The sequence below is a fragment of the Hesperophylax consimilis genome, chromosome 25 (assembly GCF_061612785.1).
Source record: "Hesperophylax consimilis isolate HC1 chromosome 25, BYU_Hcon_1.0, whole genome shotgun sequence".
Classification (NCBI taxonomy): domain Eukaryota; kingdom Metazoa; phylum Arthropoda; class Insecta; order Trichoptera; family Limnephilidae; genus Hesperophylax; species Hesperophylax consimilis.
The window spans coordinates 4,833,422-4,853,800 of record NC_142860.1 but is presented as its reverse complement, the minus strand read 5'-3'; the positions used below and the strand labels follow the sequence as shown (position 1 = coordinate 4,853,800).

The 20,379-nt window shown below is 34.3% G+C and overlaps 1 protein-coding gene across 1 annotated transcript; it reads left to right on the top strand.

The window, feature by feature from the left end:
- Positions 1–14,124: 14,124 nt before the first annotated feature.
- On the top strand, positions 14,125–20,232 carry LOC149411457 (uncharacterized). Its single transcript, XM_089646923.1, has 4 exons — positions 14,125–14,334; positions 15,206–15,320; positions 18,522–18,650; positions 19,734–20,232. Exons 1-4 carry the CDS (start codon positions 14,237–14,239, stop codon positions 20,199–20,201), a joined length of 810 nt encoding a protein of 269 aa, XP_089503049.1. The 5' UTR covers positions 14,125–14,236; the 3' UTR covers positions 20,202–20,232.
- The last annotated feature ends 147 nt before the right edge of the window (positions 20,233–20,379 follow it).

Sequence of the window (20,379 nt, the reverse complement as noted above, 5' to 3'; positions counted from 1 at the left end):
TAGCAATGTAAGCGTCTGAAAATATTTTTTTACAACTTGTTACAAAACCTCGACTTTTCTCTACTTTCTAAAATTATAATAAACATATATTATATATATATATAAACTTTTCGAAAGAAATTCTCTAAACTCTAACGAAATCCGTTTCGTAGTTCAGAAGAACTAAGAGCACAAACAGACAGTCATGGATAGCGACTTTATTTTTATACTATTTAGAGATAATTAAACTGCAATATTAGTTGACTAAGCGTAGCGAAGTCCTGTTTATCAATATGGTAGCCGTGTTTTATAGTACATATTTTTTCCACCAAAGCGCATAAGGGTAAAAATTCGCGTTATAGCAGTTACGAGATTTCGATTCTCTAGTCATTATTTGGATGTAAAATATATCAATATATTATGGGGTATTTTTTAAAAATTAACACCACACAGGAGGACTTTGTGTGAAGAGCCTTTTTTAAGGAAATGAAGGAGAGGAAGCTCTGGGAAAGTAAAGGGTATGAGGGTTTGGTGGGAATCTAGGGATTAGTGAGTCCAGGAGTGACGGACAAATGAATATATCTCTCTCACTGCGGCGCAAGGCGATGGGACCATTTGGATACCAGTTAGAGCTACCAAACCGGCCTCTCCCGATCTGCTGAACACACCTCACCTGATGAACCTGGACACCCCTGCTAAATCACCAAACGAAGCGAACCACTCAGGGTGACCTATGGCAGAGGTATTGGTTATCCAATAAATGGTTTCAAATTTAAATTAGTTTATTTGATTTTTTTGAATAAAACAGTACTAAAATTGTATGTAAATGAGTTTAAGGCGATGCACTACGTTGTGTAATATTTTGAATCGAGCCGCTATCAATATCGCACCTTACGTAGATGGCGATAAGGCTTAAATTACCGCTTAACACCATCCACCTGTTTTGATTTATGCAAGAAAAAAACATGGCCAAAAAGTGCCTTTTATTTTATTTTGTGGATGTTCATGCACAAATATTTAAATGTTTTTCGATCGTTTTATAAATAACTTAATTTGCCACATTATACAATAAAACCATAACCGAAAATGGGTTCGTAAGTAGGAGATTTTGAACTTTAAAGCAGTTTTCATAGGCCTTATACATTATTTTTTTCTGGGCTTATAAAAATACTGATCTAAAAATACTCGATTATTTCAAAGGCCAGGATGTATAAACGATATGGACGACCAAATTTTCAAACCAAAAACACATGATTTTGCATTGCTACGTAGTGCATCGCCTTAATAGACAAAAAATATTGAAAAATGATCGCCTTAATTGACAAATTTATATCGCACCTGCATAAAGTTGACAACACCTGGAATATAATACCGTTATTTTGGATGGGTTCATAAAACGGTCAACATACGACTTAGTTAATAAATTATTAGACAGTATTTAGCGAATGGGTCTATTTGTATGCGTTTTTTTTGCATAGAGAAATAATACTTTATCGACCGAAGGAAGAATAATAATAGAAACTGGGAACATTAAACGGTAATATATTTTATTTTTATTGTTAAAATAACGTTTATATTTTTTAATTTAAAAAATCAACAATGCTATTGATAAACAGATATAATTTCAAACGTCCGAACTGTTTCTTGAGCAGAGCAAAAAAAAAAAAAAAGATAGTAGGTAGGTACTTACTATAATTCTTAAGATTGTCAGTTGTCTGGGAATCAGAATTATGTAAATTGGAACTGATGATTGTGTGAATTCAGACAAGCAATTAAGTAGGTACCTAACTTTGATAAAATTATTTAATTGTAATTCTATAAATTAAATGTATATTTCTTTTGTTGAAATTTTTGACAGATGATTTTTTAAGTGTACGCACAGTTCTTATTCGAAATGTAAATTGTCTATCTAATTTGTCATCAAAAAATATTATTATGTGTATTAAAAATGATGCTACAATACACCTAGACTTGCTATCGCCTAACTAACTCAAAATAATATGTGGAAACTAAGAAACAATCCTATGTTTCCAGTAAATTCTTAATTCGACATTCAAAAAATGTGTGCGTAAGAATTAGAAAAGTACCTACTTTGTTTTTGAGCTCCGGTTACAAAACACGGCTAAAGTTATTTCAAGCAACGCTTAGATTCTGAATGGTTGTCTTTTACCAGGGCAATACCGATTAAAAACGGTATCGCAGGCCGTTTCCTAATAAACTTTTAGTACATTCCCGATATATCGAAACACGTGATCATGTCTTGATAATATAATTACGAAATGCGAAAATATTACGATTGTGAACGCATGTTGCGACATCGTGATAATAAATTTCACTTTTACTAAAAGTTTAACAGGAAAACCCATCAATTCATTCGTTAAGGGCCTGAAATCCCGTACTGTTTCCTCGCAGGGACAGGCAGAGAGGACGGACCGCCAAACAACTCGGTCTTGGCACACACTCCTTGCCTCATTCACATTCATACATCGTCTCACACATACTCTTCTATTGTGCTGACTCTTGACATGGCCCGACTCAAGTATCTGATTCACTTGGTCGTGCCATGTCTTCCTCGGGCGTCCCCGATTTCTGCTACCATTCACATTTGCATCGTATATTCTCCTTACACTCCTTTCTTCGCTCATTCGCTCTTCATGCCCAAACCATCTAAGCGTCCCCTTCTTGATCTTACTCATTACGCTTACATCAGCCTTGCACTCTTTGCGGATCTCCACATTTCTCTCACGATCATACATGGTTTTACCACACATCCGCCTCAGGGATCTCATTTCTTCAGCATTCAGTCTACTTTCATCCTTTCTCTGTCAGTTCCATGCCTCCGTACATTAAGGTAAGTACCAGCACACCATTGTGGACTGCTAGTTTCGCTTCTTTGGATAATTTCTTGTTAGCGCCAACTGCGTTCAGTCCTCCATTAATGGGAGTTATCAACATTTACCATTATATTATTTACCATTTACCATATTTCTACATTTTTTAAAACCTGATTACGAATAATGTGAAGAGTTTTTTTATATCGGTAGGTTTTATATAGTGCAATTTATCATTTAATAACAATTTTATATGTACCGTGTACAAAAATTGTAATTTTTGCAATTGAAATTACGTTGCGTAATTTTCACGAGAAACTGAATCCAATCTCGTTTTATGTCCTTTTATTTCATCGTTCGAATTCTACCCGTGCCTAAATAATAATCACACAAAGTAAGTGCATTGAATTATAAAAAATCGAGTAAAAACAATAAATAAATATCAGAAAGCTAAAAGTTTACACCAATATTCATGTTTTTGCTCGATTCACGGACAATAAAGTTTTTGTGTTTACGCTTTTCATAAACGTTATATTATTTCAACTACAGGGTTGTCCAATAATAGGTGTTATTTTGATATTCAATCGTAAAAGATCAATGGTTTGGTTGCTTGTGTGGCACGTAACGCCTTCTTTTTTAAAGTAAACGTTGTCCAGATCAATACCATCCAATTTCGGCCATAAAAAATCATTAATCATCTCTCGATAGCGCAATCCATTTACCGTAACTGCTCCAGACTCATTATCGAAAAAGTAAGGTCCAATGACTCCGCCGGACCATAAATCGCAACAAACAGTCACACGTTGAGTATAGAGAGGCTTTTAAATAATAACTCTTGGGTTTTCCGAGCCCCAGATGCTACAATTTTGCATGTTGACGAAGCCACCGAGGTGGAAATGGGCCTCATTACTAAAGATGATTTGCATTTGATTTGATCTCAAGTGAATTTTAATAATTTCAATGCGTTGTTGAAGCGTGTATCGTTCCATTTTTATTAATGTCGTAGTTTCTACTTGTCAAATGTCAAAAATGACAGCTTCAAAAGTGACATCTACCGAAATAGCGGTCTATTCAAAATAACACCTCTTATTGGAAAATCATGTATTTTTAAAAAAGCAAAACATACTTATGTAGAATATTTTCTTTGGCGAAATTAATCTTATAAATCAGTTTAGTTTTGTATGAGATAACAGGCGATTTCAAAACTGCGTTTTTGGCAATTTAGTTTACGTATAATCCACCTTAGGTGCAGTTGATAACTGTTTAAAAAAAAATTGATTTCAATTTTTATTAATGGCGTAGTTTCTATATAAGTCAATACTGTCACAGAGTAAACTTCAAATAGTTTAATTAATATGCTTGCTGTAAAGCAACACACAAGTCAGCAGTAACAATGATTATCAACAACATTTACAAACTGTTACTGATCGATGACACTGACTTAATCACGTGACACTTCAAAATCAGTCGCGCGCCCAGGCTTCTTTCTAGTCCGTCTTGGTTTTTTTTTTCTTTTACGCCCAGCTGGTCTTTTGCATGGATTATAAGAACAGAATATACCTTGTGAGCTCTGAAACTGATGTAACAGTAAGGGCCCGTTCCCACTTCCGTTTTCAAATCGGAGGCGGGTCCCGTTTTAAAAACGGGTGGCCAATGGCCCTGTTCACACCACCGTTTTAAAAACGGATCCGTTTTAAAAACGGACCATACTCTACGAAAAAAAAAAATTGTCGATTCAACAAAAACATGTTATTTGCTCATTCTTCAGTAATGGTGCGCAATGGACGACGATGAAGCGAGCGTGTTCCGACACGATTTGAAAACGCGTAGGCGAGCCATCCGACAAAAAATGTCGGATCCGTTTTCAAATCGTGTCGGACAAGTGTGAACAGCTCCATACATCCACTACAGCCACTAGGGCATCCGTTTTTAAAACGGGACCCGCCTCCGAATTGAAAACGCTAAGGGCCCTAAGGGCCCGTTCCCACTTCCGATTTTTTGTCGGATGGCTCGCCTACGCAGCGCGTCCGTTTTCAAATCGTGTCGGAACACGCTCGCTCATAGTGTTGTATGGAGCTGTTCACACTTGTCGTCCAGTCGTTCCGGCAGAGTCCCCGCCAAACCCCGACCCCTCCCCGCCCGCTCCCTGTCGCAAGGAAGCAGGCACGCTGCGTGCTTGTATTTGGTTATTTTAAAGTAAATAAATCAAAACTACAATAATGGATAAGGAAATAAATCCCGAAAATTTAATACCACTGGTCGAAGAAAGAGTATGGTAATATTTTATCTTTAACTAAATAAAAACAAAACACTTGGTGTACACAACTTTTGTACATCAAAATTTTTATTTTTATTTTTTTAAGTTTACTTTTTTTAAATTTTAAAGCTTTAATGAGATGCACGGAAGAGCGTATTAGCTAAATAAACACATAATAAAAAATATTTGAGTTGTTATTGTTTTCTTACTTTAAAATATCGATAGCCTTTCTTCAGGACAAATGCACTTTCTCAATTTTGTATTTTGATATGTTAAGCTCTCTGAAACTCATTCCAGTAGATGGTTAAAGGAAGTGATAGACATTCTCTTAAGCCATTAAGCGCCCTTGAGGTGATTTTTTATGGTGAAAACGGCGTTATATAAATAATCCAATCATTATTATTCTAAAATAATTAAAGAACTTTAGTTCATCACTTCTCAACTCACCAATTAACACTTGGAAAATTCCTACAGAAAATCATTCGGCTATGATTGGGTGTACCCAAAATTTTCTTTTCACTTTTTTCCTTCTTTTTAATAAGTACAACATGACAACAAGAGCTTCATCGTCGTCCATTGCGCACCATTACTGAAGAATGAGCTAATAACATGTTTTTGTTGAATCGACAATTATTTTTTTTCGTAGAGTATGGTCCGTTTTTAAAACGGTAGTGTGAACAGGGCCATTGGCCATCCGTTTTTAAAACGGGACCCGCCTCCGATTTGAAAACGGAAGTGGGAACGGGCCCTTACATGAAATAATATGAAACTTGAAAAATACTACATTTAAGATATATCACTAAAACTACACTACCAACGTCACTATAATTTGTAGGATTCAAGAAAGTACTGATATAGATTACGCTTGTTTTCTATAAATGGTGTCAGTAAATATATCAATAGTTAAGCGCCCCTGAGGTGATAACTCACAAAAGCGGCGCTATAAAAATTGTCCAATATTTATTTATTTATTATTAACCCCAAACTTGTTGCCTAGATCATGCATCCTATTGGTTATATTACTGTCTGATGGTTGGTTGTGTATGTATTGCAGAAGAATGTTACATTTTGTTTTATGTTCCTGGTCGGTACATGGAATTTAACAGTGGCGACGATGGCAGGGCTATCAAATAAAACACGGAAAAAATAGTTTCCATGACATTTCATCAAAATGAAAATTCAACACACCTTTAAAAAGTGGAGTCATTAAAAGTGATGAAACGAAACTAGGTTTAATAGTTACCTGTGTAACCTATTTAACCTGGTTTTTGTTTCATCACTTTTCATGACTTTATACCACTTTTTGTAGGTGTGTTGTATTGTAATTTTGATGATATACCCTGCCACCAGCTGATGAGTACCCGGCGTGGCTTGGAGTTATCCTTAGGAGATAGACATATTACCATCGCGTTTTTCTGTAGACCTTTTTAAGACATACAATTCTATAGTAAGTTATTTTGATGCATCTCACAAGGTTTTGCCAGCGTTGGCAATGAAATATTTTTTCTATTATATAAAATGGATTTATCAAAACATGGACTTTTTTCTATCTTCTATAAATGTTATAAGCGTGTATTATATCTATAAACCTTTCGAAAGAAATTCTCTAATTTATACCTGTCAAAATCCGTCGCGTAGTTTAGAAGAACTAAGCGCACAAACAGACATTCTCTCTGTGGATTATGTGGTGCAACATCTGTTTTAGTAAACTTGTTTTTTTACAGATTTTTTCCAAATTCTTCCACTTTTTCTCTTACACTTGCCTGACAACATATATCGCCATCCCATATTAATTTCATAAAAATGAAAATATTATGAAAAAACACAGTTTTGTTTTTAGAAAATTAAGGCCGGATTGGGCAATCTTTTTGATCACTGAATACGCCCACAATGAATTTCTTGTGTTTTTCTTAATTCTATTGTAAGTAGAAATTTCCATTCCCAATGGCCCAGGGTCGTGTTCATTTTAAATTGTGCAATCAGGCATGCAAAATAACATTGAGAATAACATTAAATTAATGCTTTTTATCAAGTAACTACTAACCGACAAACTTAAATTTGCAGGTGGTGGCGTGGCAAAACATGCATTCAAAAAATAAAACACAAACAACTGCCAAAGCATAAGCGTAAAACGAGAAGCCACAATCAAATAGATACAGAAGAATAACATTTTAAGAGGAAGCTACAAGCCAACAATGTGTATATTCTAGGTATGCCTTATATCATCACAAATAAATTTATTTATTTATTGGATGATTTGTATAACGCCGCTTTTGTGAGATATCACCTCAGGGGCGCTTTACAGTTAATGCAGGTATTACAAAAAATTAATAAATTGAAATTAAGTTAAATAAAATGAAGTACAGAAACAGGTGACACGAAGATGGAGAATCTGCAGCAAGAATCCTAGGTGGTGAGGAAACTGGACCAGCTGCTGCAGCGAGAGAGTGCACCGCGTCCACCAACAGTGCCAGCACGAGGTTCGTCATCCGTCCAGGTATGTGTCTGCTGCTAATTAAGCGCTGTCACAGTATCCTCACATATATAACAAACCTTGGCAGCACCGCTGTGACGTTCGGCAAGTCCATCTCCATGTAATCTTGTTGCTGGAGATTGTATTAGTGTTGCGATGTGCCCGCAATAAAAGGCGACGGACGGGATAATAAATTACCCTGGGCACTTGTTAGGGCTTTCAGAGTTTCCAAGAATGCCATTGAGAACATCTGGCGTACCTACAGTTACCGATTCTCGTCCCAAGTTCAACTTCAGCGAATTTCGAATATTTTTTAGCACAATTTTCGATTATTCATTTTTAACACACTGCACTCGAATCACATTACTATAAAGTTCTGATTACTAATTGGTAAGTTAATTTAAAATGTTGATTCACGGATTTTTTAAATAATTTCAAAGGGATGTTGCCTCATTTCCCTTGAAAATACTAAAAAAACACAAAGCGGTTGGAAGACGGCATGACGCGTCCGGCTGCCACGAAGGGCGCTAAATATAGGTAATAGGCATTAAAATCGCTTGACAAACGGAGCCTAGAAACGCTCGATTTCAAGCACAAAAGTGGTTTTTATTTATTTTGTAAACAATTTTATAAGAAAGCAAAAAAGTTAATGAAGGGAAACTGTCACAGATAATCTTAACTATAATATTTTATTTTTTAATGGGTTTCTTTTGTGGGTTCATAAATTTCTATTGAATTACTTTTTTTTTTGTGTACACTAATATTTTTTATTGAATAATAACATTTTTATTCGTATAAACGAAAAGGGAAAGGGAAACGATAGGAAAACCTTCATTTTATCTAAATCATATTTTTTTATTCATAATGTAAACATTAGATTATAAAGATTAATCGAAAAAAGTGATTTAGCATAAGACAGTTAACATACTGATAAGCAAACACACACTCAAAGGCACATAGCGTACTTAAAACAAACCTATGGACAAACATCACAAAAGAAAAAAATAGAATCAAAATATTACACCAAAACATTAGGTCGATTAATAAAAATTTTGATGAATTTACGATATACCTACAACAGCTTGATAATAATTTTGACATAATTGTGCTGACAGAATGCTGGTTGAATGACAAATATGTACCAAAAACAATCGAAAACAATAACACAAATCACACAAAAAATCACTAAAATCAAAATAATGGTATGGTTATATACATCAATGATAAAATAAACACAATCGTCCAAGAAATACACGACATAGACTCCAACTGCATTCAAATAACATATGAAAAAGAAACGTGTATTCTTGCGATGTACAGATCTCCATCCAAAAACAACATTGCAAATTTCCTAACTATACTTTAAAAGATCTCAACAAAAATAAAAATATCATCATCATTGGAGACCTAAACATAAACATCTTACAAAACGTAGAATACCTAACACTACTAGCACAGCATGGACTGGAGCCAACGATAAATGTTCCAACACGAGTCACACAAAACACAAAAAGTTGTAAAGATCATATAATGATCAAACACTCTCATAGGCCTATTTATACAATCATGTTCATACAATCAATGGATACTAATGCATTTAAAGACAATATCAATATAGAAAACCTTTACCTTTAACCATTTTCTTAGCTTTTTTAGTTAGGTTATTCAGGTTGATATGCTTTTTACATCCATTGGCAATTTACTAAATACAGGGTTTTCCAATAAGAGGTGTTATTTTGATATTCAATCGTAAAATATCAATGGTTTCGTTGCTTGTGTAGCACGTAGCGCCGTCTTGTTGAAAGTAAACGTTGTCCAGATCAATACCATCCAATTCCGGCCATAAAAAATCATTAATCATCTCTCGATAGCGCAATCCATTCACCGTAACTGTTGCTCCAGCCTCATTTTCACAAAAGTAAGGTCCAATGACTCAGCCGGACCATAAACCTCACAAAACAGTCACACGTTGAGGATAGAGAGGCTTTTCAACAATAACTCTTGGATTTTCCGAGCCCCAGATGCGACAATTTTGCTTGTTGACGAAGCCACCGAGGTGGAAATGGGCCTCATCACTCAAGATGATTTGCATTTGATTCACTCAAGTGAATTTTAATAATTTCAATGCGTTGTTGAAGCGTGTATCGTTCCATTTGTATTAATGGCTTAGTTTCTACTTGTCAAATGTTAAAAAATGACAGCTTTAAAAGTAACATCTACCGAAATAGCGGGCTATTCAAAATAACACCTCTTATTGGAAAACCCTGAAACCCTGTACTAGTTGATGTGCACCCGGTGTTGCTGGGGGTTATCCTTAAGAGATAGATGTGTACTGTGGTAGACTTTTCTGTAGGCCTTTTTAAGATGTACAATTCCGTCATACATTATTTTGATGTATCTCATAAGGTTTAGACAGCGTTAGCAATGTAAGCGTCCGATAATATTTTGTACGACTTGATTTCAAAACATGGACTTTTCTCTACCTTCTATAAGTATAATATGCTTGGATTATATTAATATAATTTAAAAAACCTTCCGGAAAAAAATCTCGAAATGAGATTGAAAGCTATATCAAAATCTGTTGCGTGGTTTAGAAGAACTAAGCGCACAAACAGACAGACGCGGAATGCGACTTTATTTTATGCTATTTAAAGACAGAAGACAGAAGGTAAGTAAATGTTCGCTGGCCATATTTATTAGTAATTTTTGGAATGGACATAGCAATAGATATATGAATATGAATGAAGCAAGGAGTGGGTGGCCTCTTCTCTCTGCCTACCTCTGCGTGAAACGGTGTGATGTTGGTTAGTTATAGGTTCTTATGTGAATACGCCACAAGTATCCTATTTTCCCGGAGCCATTGGAACTTAGGAAATAATTATTGGCATTAAAAACGTTCTAAAACCGCACTTTCCGAAACGGTTCCAACTGGCTACAACGCCATTGTGACATTGAATCGCGAATGTCTGGACGACTGTCACCAACGTCGCCCGGCACGACGTCAATGCCACCGAATTCATAAATAAAAGCTCTTGAGGTGGTTTTACACAAAAAACGGCGCTATACAAATCATCCAAATATTATTATTATTAAAAACGAACATAATATCGCTTTTAAAATTTATTCTTCAACATAAAAATAAAATAATAACACCTTCACTATCGTTCTACAATAAAAAAATAGTGAAAAATGCATAAGTTGGGCGGCTTAAGGCGAAGCTTAGTGCTAAATCACTATTTTAATTAATCTTTATAACAAATTGGTGTACATAATGATTACCAAAAAATATGCTTTAGATAAATTGAAGGTTTTCCTATCGTTTCGCTTGAGTAGAGTACAAATAAAATAATAAATTACTCTAGTAAAGGAAACAACATTTAGAAAATACAGTGTTAAAGCTAACAGTGTCATATCTGTGTATAGCTTTAGATAACGTAGCTTTGAAGATATTTTTTGATACTCGTTTCTCAGACCTTGATATCATTGCGAATCAAATAAAGATTTTTCAAAAAAATCCTCTTGATATATTCGCGCGATACTTGTGGACGCAATGTATTGGTGCCAAGTACCTCGCCAACGAGCATATTTATTTATTCGCACCATAGACATATGAATATTAGTAGACCTGCCCTAAGTGATTAAAAGCGTATTATTCCCCACTCCCCATACCGGTTCCATTGGAGCCGGCTGGGCTCGCGTATGGCTTCCCGTGAATCTTGAGAATGTGACGTCATCATTCTTGTTCGAACTAGCGTCGAGCTATGGTCGAGGCATTTTATGAAATAACACGGCAAAATAGTGGCTTGTGATATGAAAACTTGTAAAAATAGATGTGAAAAAGAGAATAAACCCAATTGTCGTATTACATTCCATATGTAAGCATCATTTTAAGCTTATTCACGTCGTATAATGTGAATCAGTTGTAGAAACATATACTATCACATCGAGCCAACATTGGTCGAATGTAGCGATTCTCAAGTGTGCGCATCGTTGTTACTGGGAAGTAAATTATGAACACTTATAAAAGTGTCTTAACTAAATACGTAAACAAAATATTCGACTCTGAAAATAGAAGAATTTTTTTTGACGAATTTGGACTTCGCAAATTTATTCATAATGTGGCGAGTAATTTGCGCTCCCATGTAAAAATGACTATTCATTCAAAAGCAGATTTTACTTTTAAGAACTAAATGGTGATATTATAATGCGAGATGCCTATATACTGTCAGATTTATTTATTGACGAATCACAGTCAGCTTTACCCCCTTCGGTCTTCAACAGTTGATTTTACCCCTCACCTTTAATTTCTAGTCTATATATTCATATGTCTGTGATTCGCACGAAAAAATTCGCGGAGTTTTCGCCCCTTCTGAGCAAGGTCTTAGCCATTAGCTGTCACGGGTCCTTGATGACACTGGTCATTAAATGTCGCGGGCCGGATGGAAGACACTGGCGGGCCGGATACGGCCCGCGGGCCGTAGTTTGGAGACCCCTGACCTAGAGTATAAGGTATACCAAGAATATACACATTTTTGGCTTGCAGCATCATCTTAAGAGAGTAGAGAGGATAAGGAGACGGGGTAGAGGAAGGTTGGTAAGTAACTGGCTTTTCAAACACTGCTAAAGCCATTTCAAACGTTTCGATACTGAGAATTTATAATATTATTTTGTCCGTCTGCAAAGTTAACTGTGTCAAGTTGTAGTGTTTTTATCAAGTGAGCACGGTAGTGGTATATTTATGGCACGGTACTTACAGACGATATAAAATCGTAAATGTGAAAACATTTGTTGTTCACGGCGGGAGATTTTCAGTCTTGACACTATTTCGACGTGTTATATATTTTATACGGTGTCTAAATAATTAATTGTTTCGCTTTTATTCTTGTCACGCATGGACAATTTTTGGTATACACGTTCGTTGTACATAGGTAGGGTCGGTATATAAGTTATTTTCCTCGCTTGGTTCTTATGATGAGCTTAGCTTAATCCTTTTACAAGTTAACATAATATTGGATTCAGACGTTTAAAATTTAGTTGATCAACTCGACATTTATACAGGGTGTATCGGCACGTACCCGACAAACTTTAACCAGCTATTCCTTAGCATATTTGGAGTAAAAAATCTTATGTGCACTTTGCTGTCCGGTAATGTTTTTTTTAATAAAAAATTTATTATTCATATTTTCACCACATGTCACCACTGTTTTATCCTTTGTCAAAGTTTGAAAACCATCTGGCAAATATTTTATTCGAATTCCGTTGAATAATGCACGTGTGTACCTATATTGGCGCACTTTACAATCACAACGAAATGGCACGGCACCATTCGTCTCATTTTTAACTATTATTATTTAGTGTGTGCGAAAGAGCGAAGACGCTTTTTGACATACTTGCTTATAACAGCCGTTGGACACGAAACGCAATGCCAATGACAGTGATGTAGTGTGGAATTTTTTTTTTTTTTTTTAATTGAAAAAAAAAATGCTACCGGACAGCAAAGTGCCCATAACATTTTTTATTCCAAATGTGCTAAGGAATAGCTGGTTAAATTTTGTCGGGTTAGTGCCGATACACCCTGTATATTAAAGGGAGGGAGCATATTGACAAGTGTGTACCTTTTTTTAACAAATTTGATCAAGTTTTTGGTAAGAAATTTGTCGTTCAATAAAAATTGAACTACTAAAATTTTAATTTTAACGCTTTCAATGGCAAATTAATTAAGCCATTTTTTAAATTAAGTAACGAGAAGTAATAATTTATGCATATTACGCTTAAGTATTCACAACATATTTTTTTATTAACCGTATATAAATTTCAAGGGTTCTAGTTAGTGTTATAATATCAAGTACATTTATTCAAACAATTTAAGGTCAGAAAATTAATTGCATTATACTTCTACCACGCAACATTACAAATTTATAAAAAAATATTCAAAATAAAGTAACACCTTTTAAAAATAACATAAATCTTAGACAAACGTCAATACTTCCTACTCCTAAATGTAAAAAAACAATAGGACAGTTCAACCATGAATATCTCGGAGTTAAATTTTTTAACTCATTACCAGAAAAAATTAAAATCATGAATGTAACTATAAAAGAATTCAAAAGCCACCTTAAAAAGTATTCCTAACACTTGAACTGAATCATATCAAATTTAAACCAATATATCAACACCCCCCATACACACAAGCACTGCTTATTTATGGGGGTACATCAAATACTTATATTATATTATGTAATTAATAACTGTATTATATTGTGTAATAAATGTAATTCATGTATCTTTTTTATTAAAACACGTATTTTATACTCTATTTTTTTAGTGTTGTACTGTTATTTATAATCGTTATGTAAAAGCCCAATAGGGCGTTAATAAATAATAGATAAATATTCCTAAGGCAGTCGGTTCCGAAAATAACCGGTTCCTCAGGGAAATAATCACGGCGGTTCCAGTGACAGCAAAGGAACCGAAATATCGATCATCTCTAATTCATGACATTGTTGGCATAGACATGAGTGGTTTATTTATGCGTGAATGGTTTGTCTATGGTTTTCACCACTGTCAATTTGACAGTTGATTATTTTTGTAGTCGAGCACAGTCGAGCATTGCGAGAGTGGTTTATTTATGAGCATTGTTTTATTTTGATATTTGGTCTATTTTATTTACGTAAAACCTGGTTGTGCTGTTTTAAAATGGAAGATACCGAGTCACTGGCTAAACATTTGTGGAATGCTGCGTCTACAATCACTAAAACTGACCATATCTCCAACCTAGTGAGGAATAACCTATTGTAAGTAAATACAATATTTATAATATAAGTAAATACAACCCAACACCTAATACAGCGCCTTTGAGATATTTACTAGATCCAGGCGCCATTGGGTTCAGAGCCGGCCCTGCTCAAAGCAATACTATGGTGGTTCTTTATACTATGTATTTCATTATTTGATAAACTTGCAGAATTCCGCTGCACGTTTTACACTATTTAAAAAAAATAACACTTGGTTTCTACTTAATTACTGTTAGAATCAACTATTTACATCGGGGGAGATGAAAAAACATGTGCAAAATAGATAACTAGGTTTTTAGATTAGGCTATTTTAATAATTTGTGCGTATTTTCTAACCTTCAAACTTAACCCGTGACAAAATGTCAAGATTGGTAGAAAAGGTCAAGCGAAACAATATTTTTTACATTTCCATATACGATGCCCTGAAAAAAAAAATTACCCTTAGGGCCTGTCATCTTTGGGGATGCTGTGTGGAGTCTTTTCAAGCAGATAAATGGAGTAGAGAACTAAAATAAAAGGGTGTCATTATGTCCAGGTTAGATTCATACGAACTGGAGCTGCTGTGGTGCAAGGCGATGGGTCAGGAGAGTCTAGCTAGAGAGGTGAAAGGGTCTCCTTCGACCGGCCTCTCCCGATCCTGCGCCCCACGCAACTGATGGGCTCATGAACTCGGACACTCGTGCTAAGTCACCAAATGTAGCGAATTACTTGGGGTGACCTATGGCAGAGGTGTTAGTTATCCAATAAATGTTTCCCGGAGTGGCCGTATCCATACCCGCCTCCCAAATTGTATATAAATATAAGTATGTTCAAGAGAAACAATGCGTGGGCACTATCAACTGAATAAAATGCTTATGTGTTTTTATTTCAGAGTTAAATGCGTCTCAAAATGTCAATTCAACTTCAAACTTCCTGCTAAATCTTTTGGACCAAATGTAAGATGCAGCAACTGTTGCTCGGAATGGAAAGACAATTATTCAATAAAGGTATGTATTTTTTTATATTAACTCTGCGCAGGAGGGTCTTCTTGAGGAAAGTAAAGAGTGAACCTGAGTTTTGAAGAGGTTCATGTTGCAGTTCATTTCTAATGATTCCACAACTGAATTGTTGAACATAAGAACGACTTGGGGAAGCGACCCACTCTTATGTGGCGAATGTCAACTGTGTACAAATGCTGGGTGCATGTTCACGGCTGTGCACCTATGCTGAAGAGATCTATGACGCTGTTCCCTCGGAGCATCTTCCATTAAAATACTGTTGAAGCAAGGACAGCATTCTTGACGTCTGTGCTCCAAAAGGTTTCATTAAGGTGTCTAAGATATCTCAATTAATTTCATTAAGGTGTGTAAGATTTCTAAGATAGTTATTTTCATTAGCCTGCCAGGTAGTGAGTTTCTGGAAAGAAAACAGTACAGCTGGAGGGAGTTTTTTCAATAATCCAAATATAGAAAAATTTTAATGCAACTTCGTAGAGTATAAAAAAACAATATATTTTTTACTTATAAACTAGCACAAAAAAACAAATATGTAGGTACTAAGCTATTAAGAAGGGAAAAAAATGGCTTTGCAGAAATCGCCAACCATCAAAATCGGAGCAGTTTTTTTTTTTTTTGCTTATTAATAATCATTTTCACTTGCCACAATTTGAATGATGCCAAAGGGAATGAGAAGTACAACTTTTTTCACACACTTACATATACATATTATTATATATACTAACACTATTGTATTTTGACTATAAAAATTCAACACTTATTACTGACAATTATTTTTACTATATCAAATGTGAAGAATAACTCAAAAAAGTCTATTTCCAATGAATTTTCAGTAACGGGAATATTTGCTCTTATACCTGAGTTAGTTGAATCGAATTCATGAATAATGGGCGTAAACTTACCCTGATCCCATTTACAACTAGGGAGAGTTTCATCCTCATCAGATGTATCAGATTCGTCAGATGAGCTGTCCGAATGTATTGGCAAATCATGAAGATCCACGTAGACATCTTCATCTTCACTTTCGATTAAAATATCAGCAATGTCTTGTTCATTCAAAGGGTTAAACCATTTTTTATGAAAATAAAATAAACATAAAATATATAAATTGAACAAGTTATCAATACGAAACACAAAGTCAAATCACCGTAAAACGGGTGTCCAAATTATGAATAGCGTAAAATAATAAAATGTCAATGATAATAACAGTATAACGAATAATATTTCAAATAGTTCACAGCACTAAGATTAAAACTATTGAATTTTGTTCAAACTGTCAAAAACTGTATTCAAACTGAAAACAAACACTATCGTTACAATATATGTAATAAATATTCACATCCAAACATGTGCGGTAATTTTTAATGCAATAAGTTATTCAGTGTAAAAACGAACAAAAACCACAAATTTCACATCACACAAGACATCGCTCTAAATAAAAATGTTGTTTACTACCAACTGCCAGACGGTGTAGTCACGGAATATTTTAATCGTGAATAACTCCGTCGGTAACATACGTAAATCGCTAATAACTTTTGAAAGTTATGACAAATTGTCCCTAGATGGCAGTAACTTTCGGTTCTCCGGAAGAAATTCAATAATTAATTAATTTTAGGCGCTATCGTACGGGTACGGTCATATTCCTTACGAACTATTTTTGTCTCGCCGTACCTGTACGATCATATTACCAGATAAAGGAGTTTTGTTTTTTTCTGTATGTAACATGAATTTTATATGGAAACTTCAATAGTTAATGCAACATGTAATTATTTATATAAAATTGTAAAACTGTTTGTAAACCAAATACACTAAAATAAAATAAATACTATATGTTTTATCGATAAATATCCAAAAATGCCAGACCTGAGGTGGTTGAGTTGACATCGCATTTGGATCCCCCCCAGGCGTAGTGTGTTCAATTCCTCGGCTGGCTAAGTTTTTTTTTTTTTTTTTTATTGAATTTTTTTTTTTATACATACATGGTTACATAAAATATTGAAAAATGTATAAAAAATATTGAAATAAATGTACATAATTAAAAAAATCCCACGAAGGCGAAGCCTGAGTGTGGGTATTATAAGTATTTTTATCTTATTTCTATGGTTTAAGTGAAGATACAATATTAAATATAAATTTAAGTTATTTTAAAAGAGTTACTGTAGAGATGCAATACAAGAAACTAAATCATGTAACATGTAAAAGTTTTAAAATAACACAAAAAATAAGGTAAATACTAGTTTTTGAAGACATCTTAAAAAGTGAATTAGCAGACAAAGCATTACAAACAATAAAATATATCCGCTGTTTTGTATGTATGTGAAATAATAAAAAATAATGTATACATGGATATAAATGTTACAGATAGCTTTGCTAAAACTTATAAGAAAAAAATATCTAGTTCAGTGTTTTTTAGCCAAGATTTGATGTACTTTTTAAAAGATTGAAGGTTTACACACGTGTCCCTTTTAAAGGTTGTACATAAGTCCTCCATCACAAGCAACATTTTCCGCTTACTGAGGTGGTAGTAGGAGATTTTCAAATATTGTCAGGTTATTCGTAACCCGGGAATGTTTGTCTTTCTTTTTAGAAGAAATAAAAAAAATAAAAATTCTTAACACGCACAAATTATTTTAAAAACACATATTTGTTGTGTTCTCTTGACTGCCATTTTTAATATTCACTGTTGATGTAAAATATGAAAATAGGTTGGTTTTTTTCTGTTATTTTAATTTAAAAAAAAGAAAAAACTAGCCTAAAACCTTTTTCATAGGTAAAAACATTGAGTAAACAAAAGATGTTAAATTATCCATATATTCTTCTTAGAAACTTCAATAAAACAAAAAAAAAACATATTTATTAATGCCAACATGAAGATAATACCATATTTGATAAAGTGATTATTGTTTTTGTCTTTAACTAACCCAATAGAAGTACATAATATCCAAAGGCAAAAATAATGTATAAGGTCGACACTCCAATTGCAGAGCTTCGTACTATGTGTGGGCACAATTCCTCAACACTCCAAATGCGTTATTTTCCTTTCCTGAGACTGAAGTAAATGCTTCTCATTGTCAAACTGACAAGAAGCGTTCTTAAAATAATTAGTTGCATATTAATGAAGTCTAGCATATCTGGATATTTACCATTATATCTTATTATTATTGTTCTGATGATTAATATTTTATTTTCCAGATTGCTAAAAGAACGAAATTAAACAAAAGAAGCAAACGCAAGCACAAGATGGTCGCTGAAAACAGGAATGGAAATCGAACTGATAAAGAAATTCAAGATGCTAAAAACAAAATCAACGGCAATACCTTGGTAAGAAGTTCCTGTATATTTTCAAAATGACAGTCTTCCTACATCGAAAGGACCATTTAAAATCATAATTAGTTATGAGATTAGGTGCTCGAAGTGGCTCTATTGAACTGGAGTCCGTGGAAGTCACAACTCAGCCGAGCCAAACAGTTGCTTACAAACGGATGCATACAAATCACTTATTACTAACTGAATGATTGCCCCAAAATGCTGATTTACTTCTAAAACCCGAACAAAAACATTCCCATCAATTTTGGAAAAGCCAACCAACCTAGTGTGTTCTATTTCATTAAAATAACTGCTTATTGAACAAGAAATGTTTATTTTTGCTTCAAATTTAATGTTGGCCAAACAACATATAATAATAGATGAAATTACAATATAAATAAATACACTGTAAAATTGTCAAAATGGCAAGCGAAAAGTATGTCAATTGTAGTACTTTCGATTTGGTAGTTTTAGTACTAAACTGTCACATATTGCGTAAGGTCATGTGGTAACTTTAAGTAAATTGCCTTTAAAAAGTGCCAAAATGCCCTTATGTGTAATGGGAAAGTGTATTCATTGCTCAGCAAACACTAGTAAAAGCCAAGAAATAAGATTTAATTCATAAATACACACAAATTATTTAATATTTAAAAAAAAGAGAAAGTGAGATAGCAAACGTAGCAGCAGATAAGTATAAGAACAACCTAATGGCAGCAGGTCATCTCATACAGTATTCCGTGTTTGTCTTATAAACGTTTCATTCTGGTATAAACTATTATTTTTATTATATTGTAAGCGAGTAGGCATAATATCTTGTTATCTCAGTCACACCCATGATGTAGAATGTAGTATTCAACGCTAAATACGAAAACACCACCTGGTATTGTTTATTTCGTTCATACGCACATATTTTTTTAATGTCTATCTTTGTGGTACATAAACAGTGTTTGAATTAAGATTTTAGTGAGAGTGTTTCTTACTTGCCACATTTTATCGAGTTTGAGAGACAATAACAAGTCTAGATGTATTGTAACGTCATTGATAGTACCTCTACGTTTAAAATTAACATATTTATGCAGATTTTTTTTCTTATTGCAGCTCATAAAGTGCCTCCATTGCAAGAAGACCACAAAATCAAACTTGTTGAAAGATACGATCAAAATGAAAAAGGAAGACTTAAACATAACCCCGAAAAATCATACAAAATTCCCCATTGATTCGGCAAAAAAAGCAAAATCAACAATAACAAAAAAGAACAATTCAAAAGCATTCCGAACAGGTCCATCCAAATTCATCACAAATTTGAATTTACAAAACCAGTGTTACCAGTCCCCAAATTTAACTCCGCAAGTAAGAACTTCAGATGTCGGCCAAGTAGGTACCCCAAAATTATTGGGGACAAAGGGGAAAAATAATCTGGAGGGCACCCCAGTTGTTACAAAGAAGAGGCAAAGGGATAAATTTGCTGGATTGAGTAAAATTGCTTGCGCTGCTGCTAGCCCCCCACCCCCTCCCACTCCCAAAAGCAATAATCCCTTACATTTGCTGATGAAAGTGAGAGATTGAGTGAAATTAAATCACATATAATTATTTTAAAGATTGTTTTTATTTGCATTATATTTTCTTTAGCTTGCCTGACTAGCCATCACGCCAGGCAGAGGATGTGCCATCACCCAGCTCTGTCTTAGCAAACTCCTGACTTCATTCATACATCTCTTAACCCATTGACCTCGGAATTGTTAAC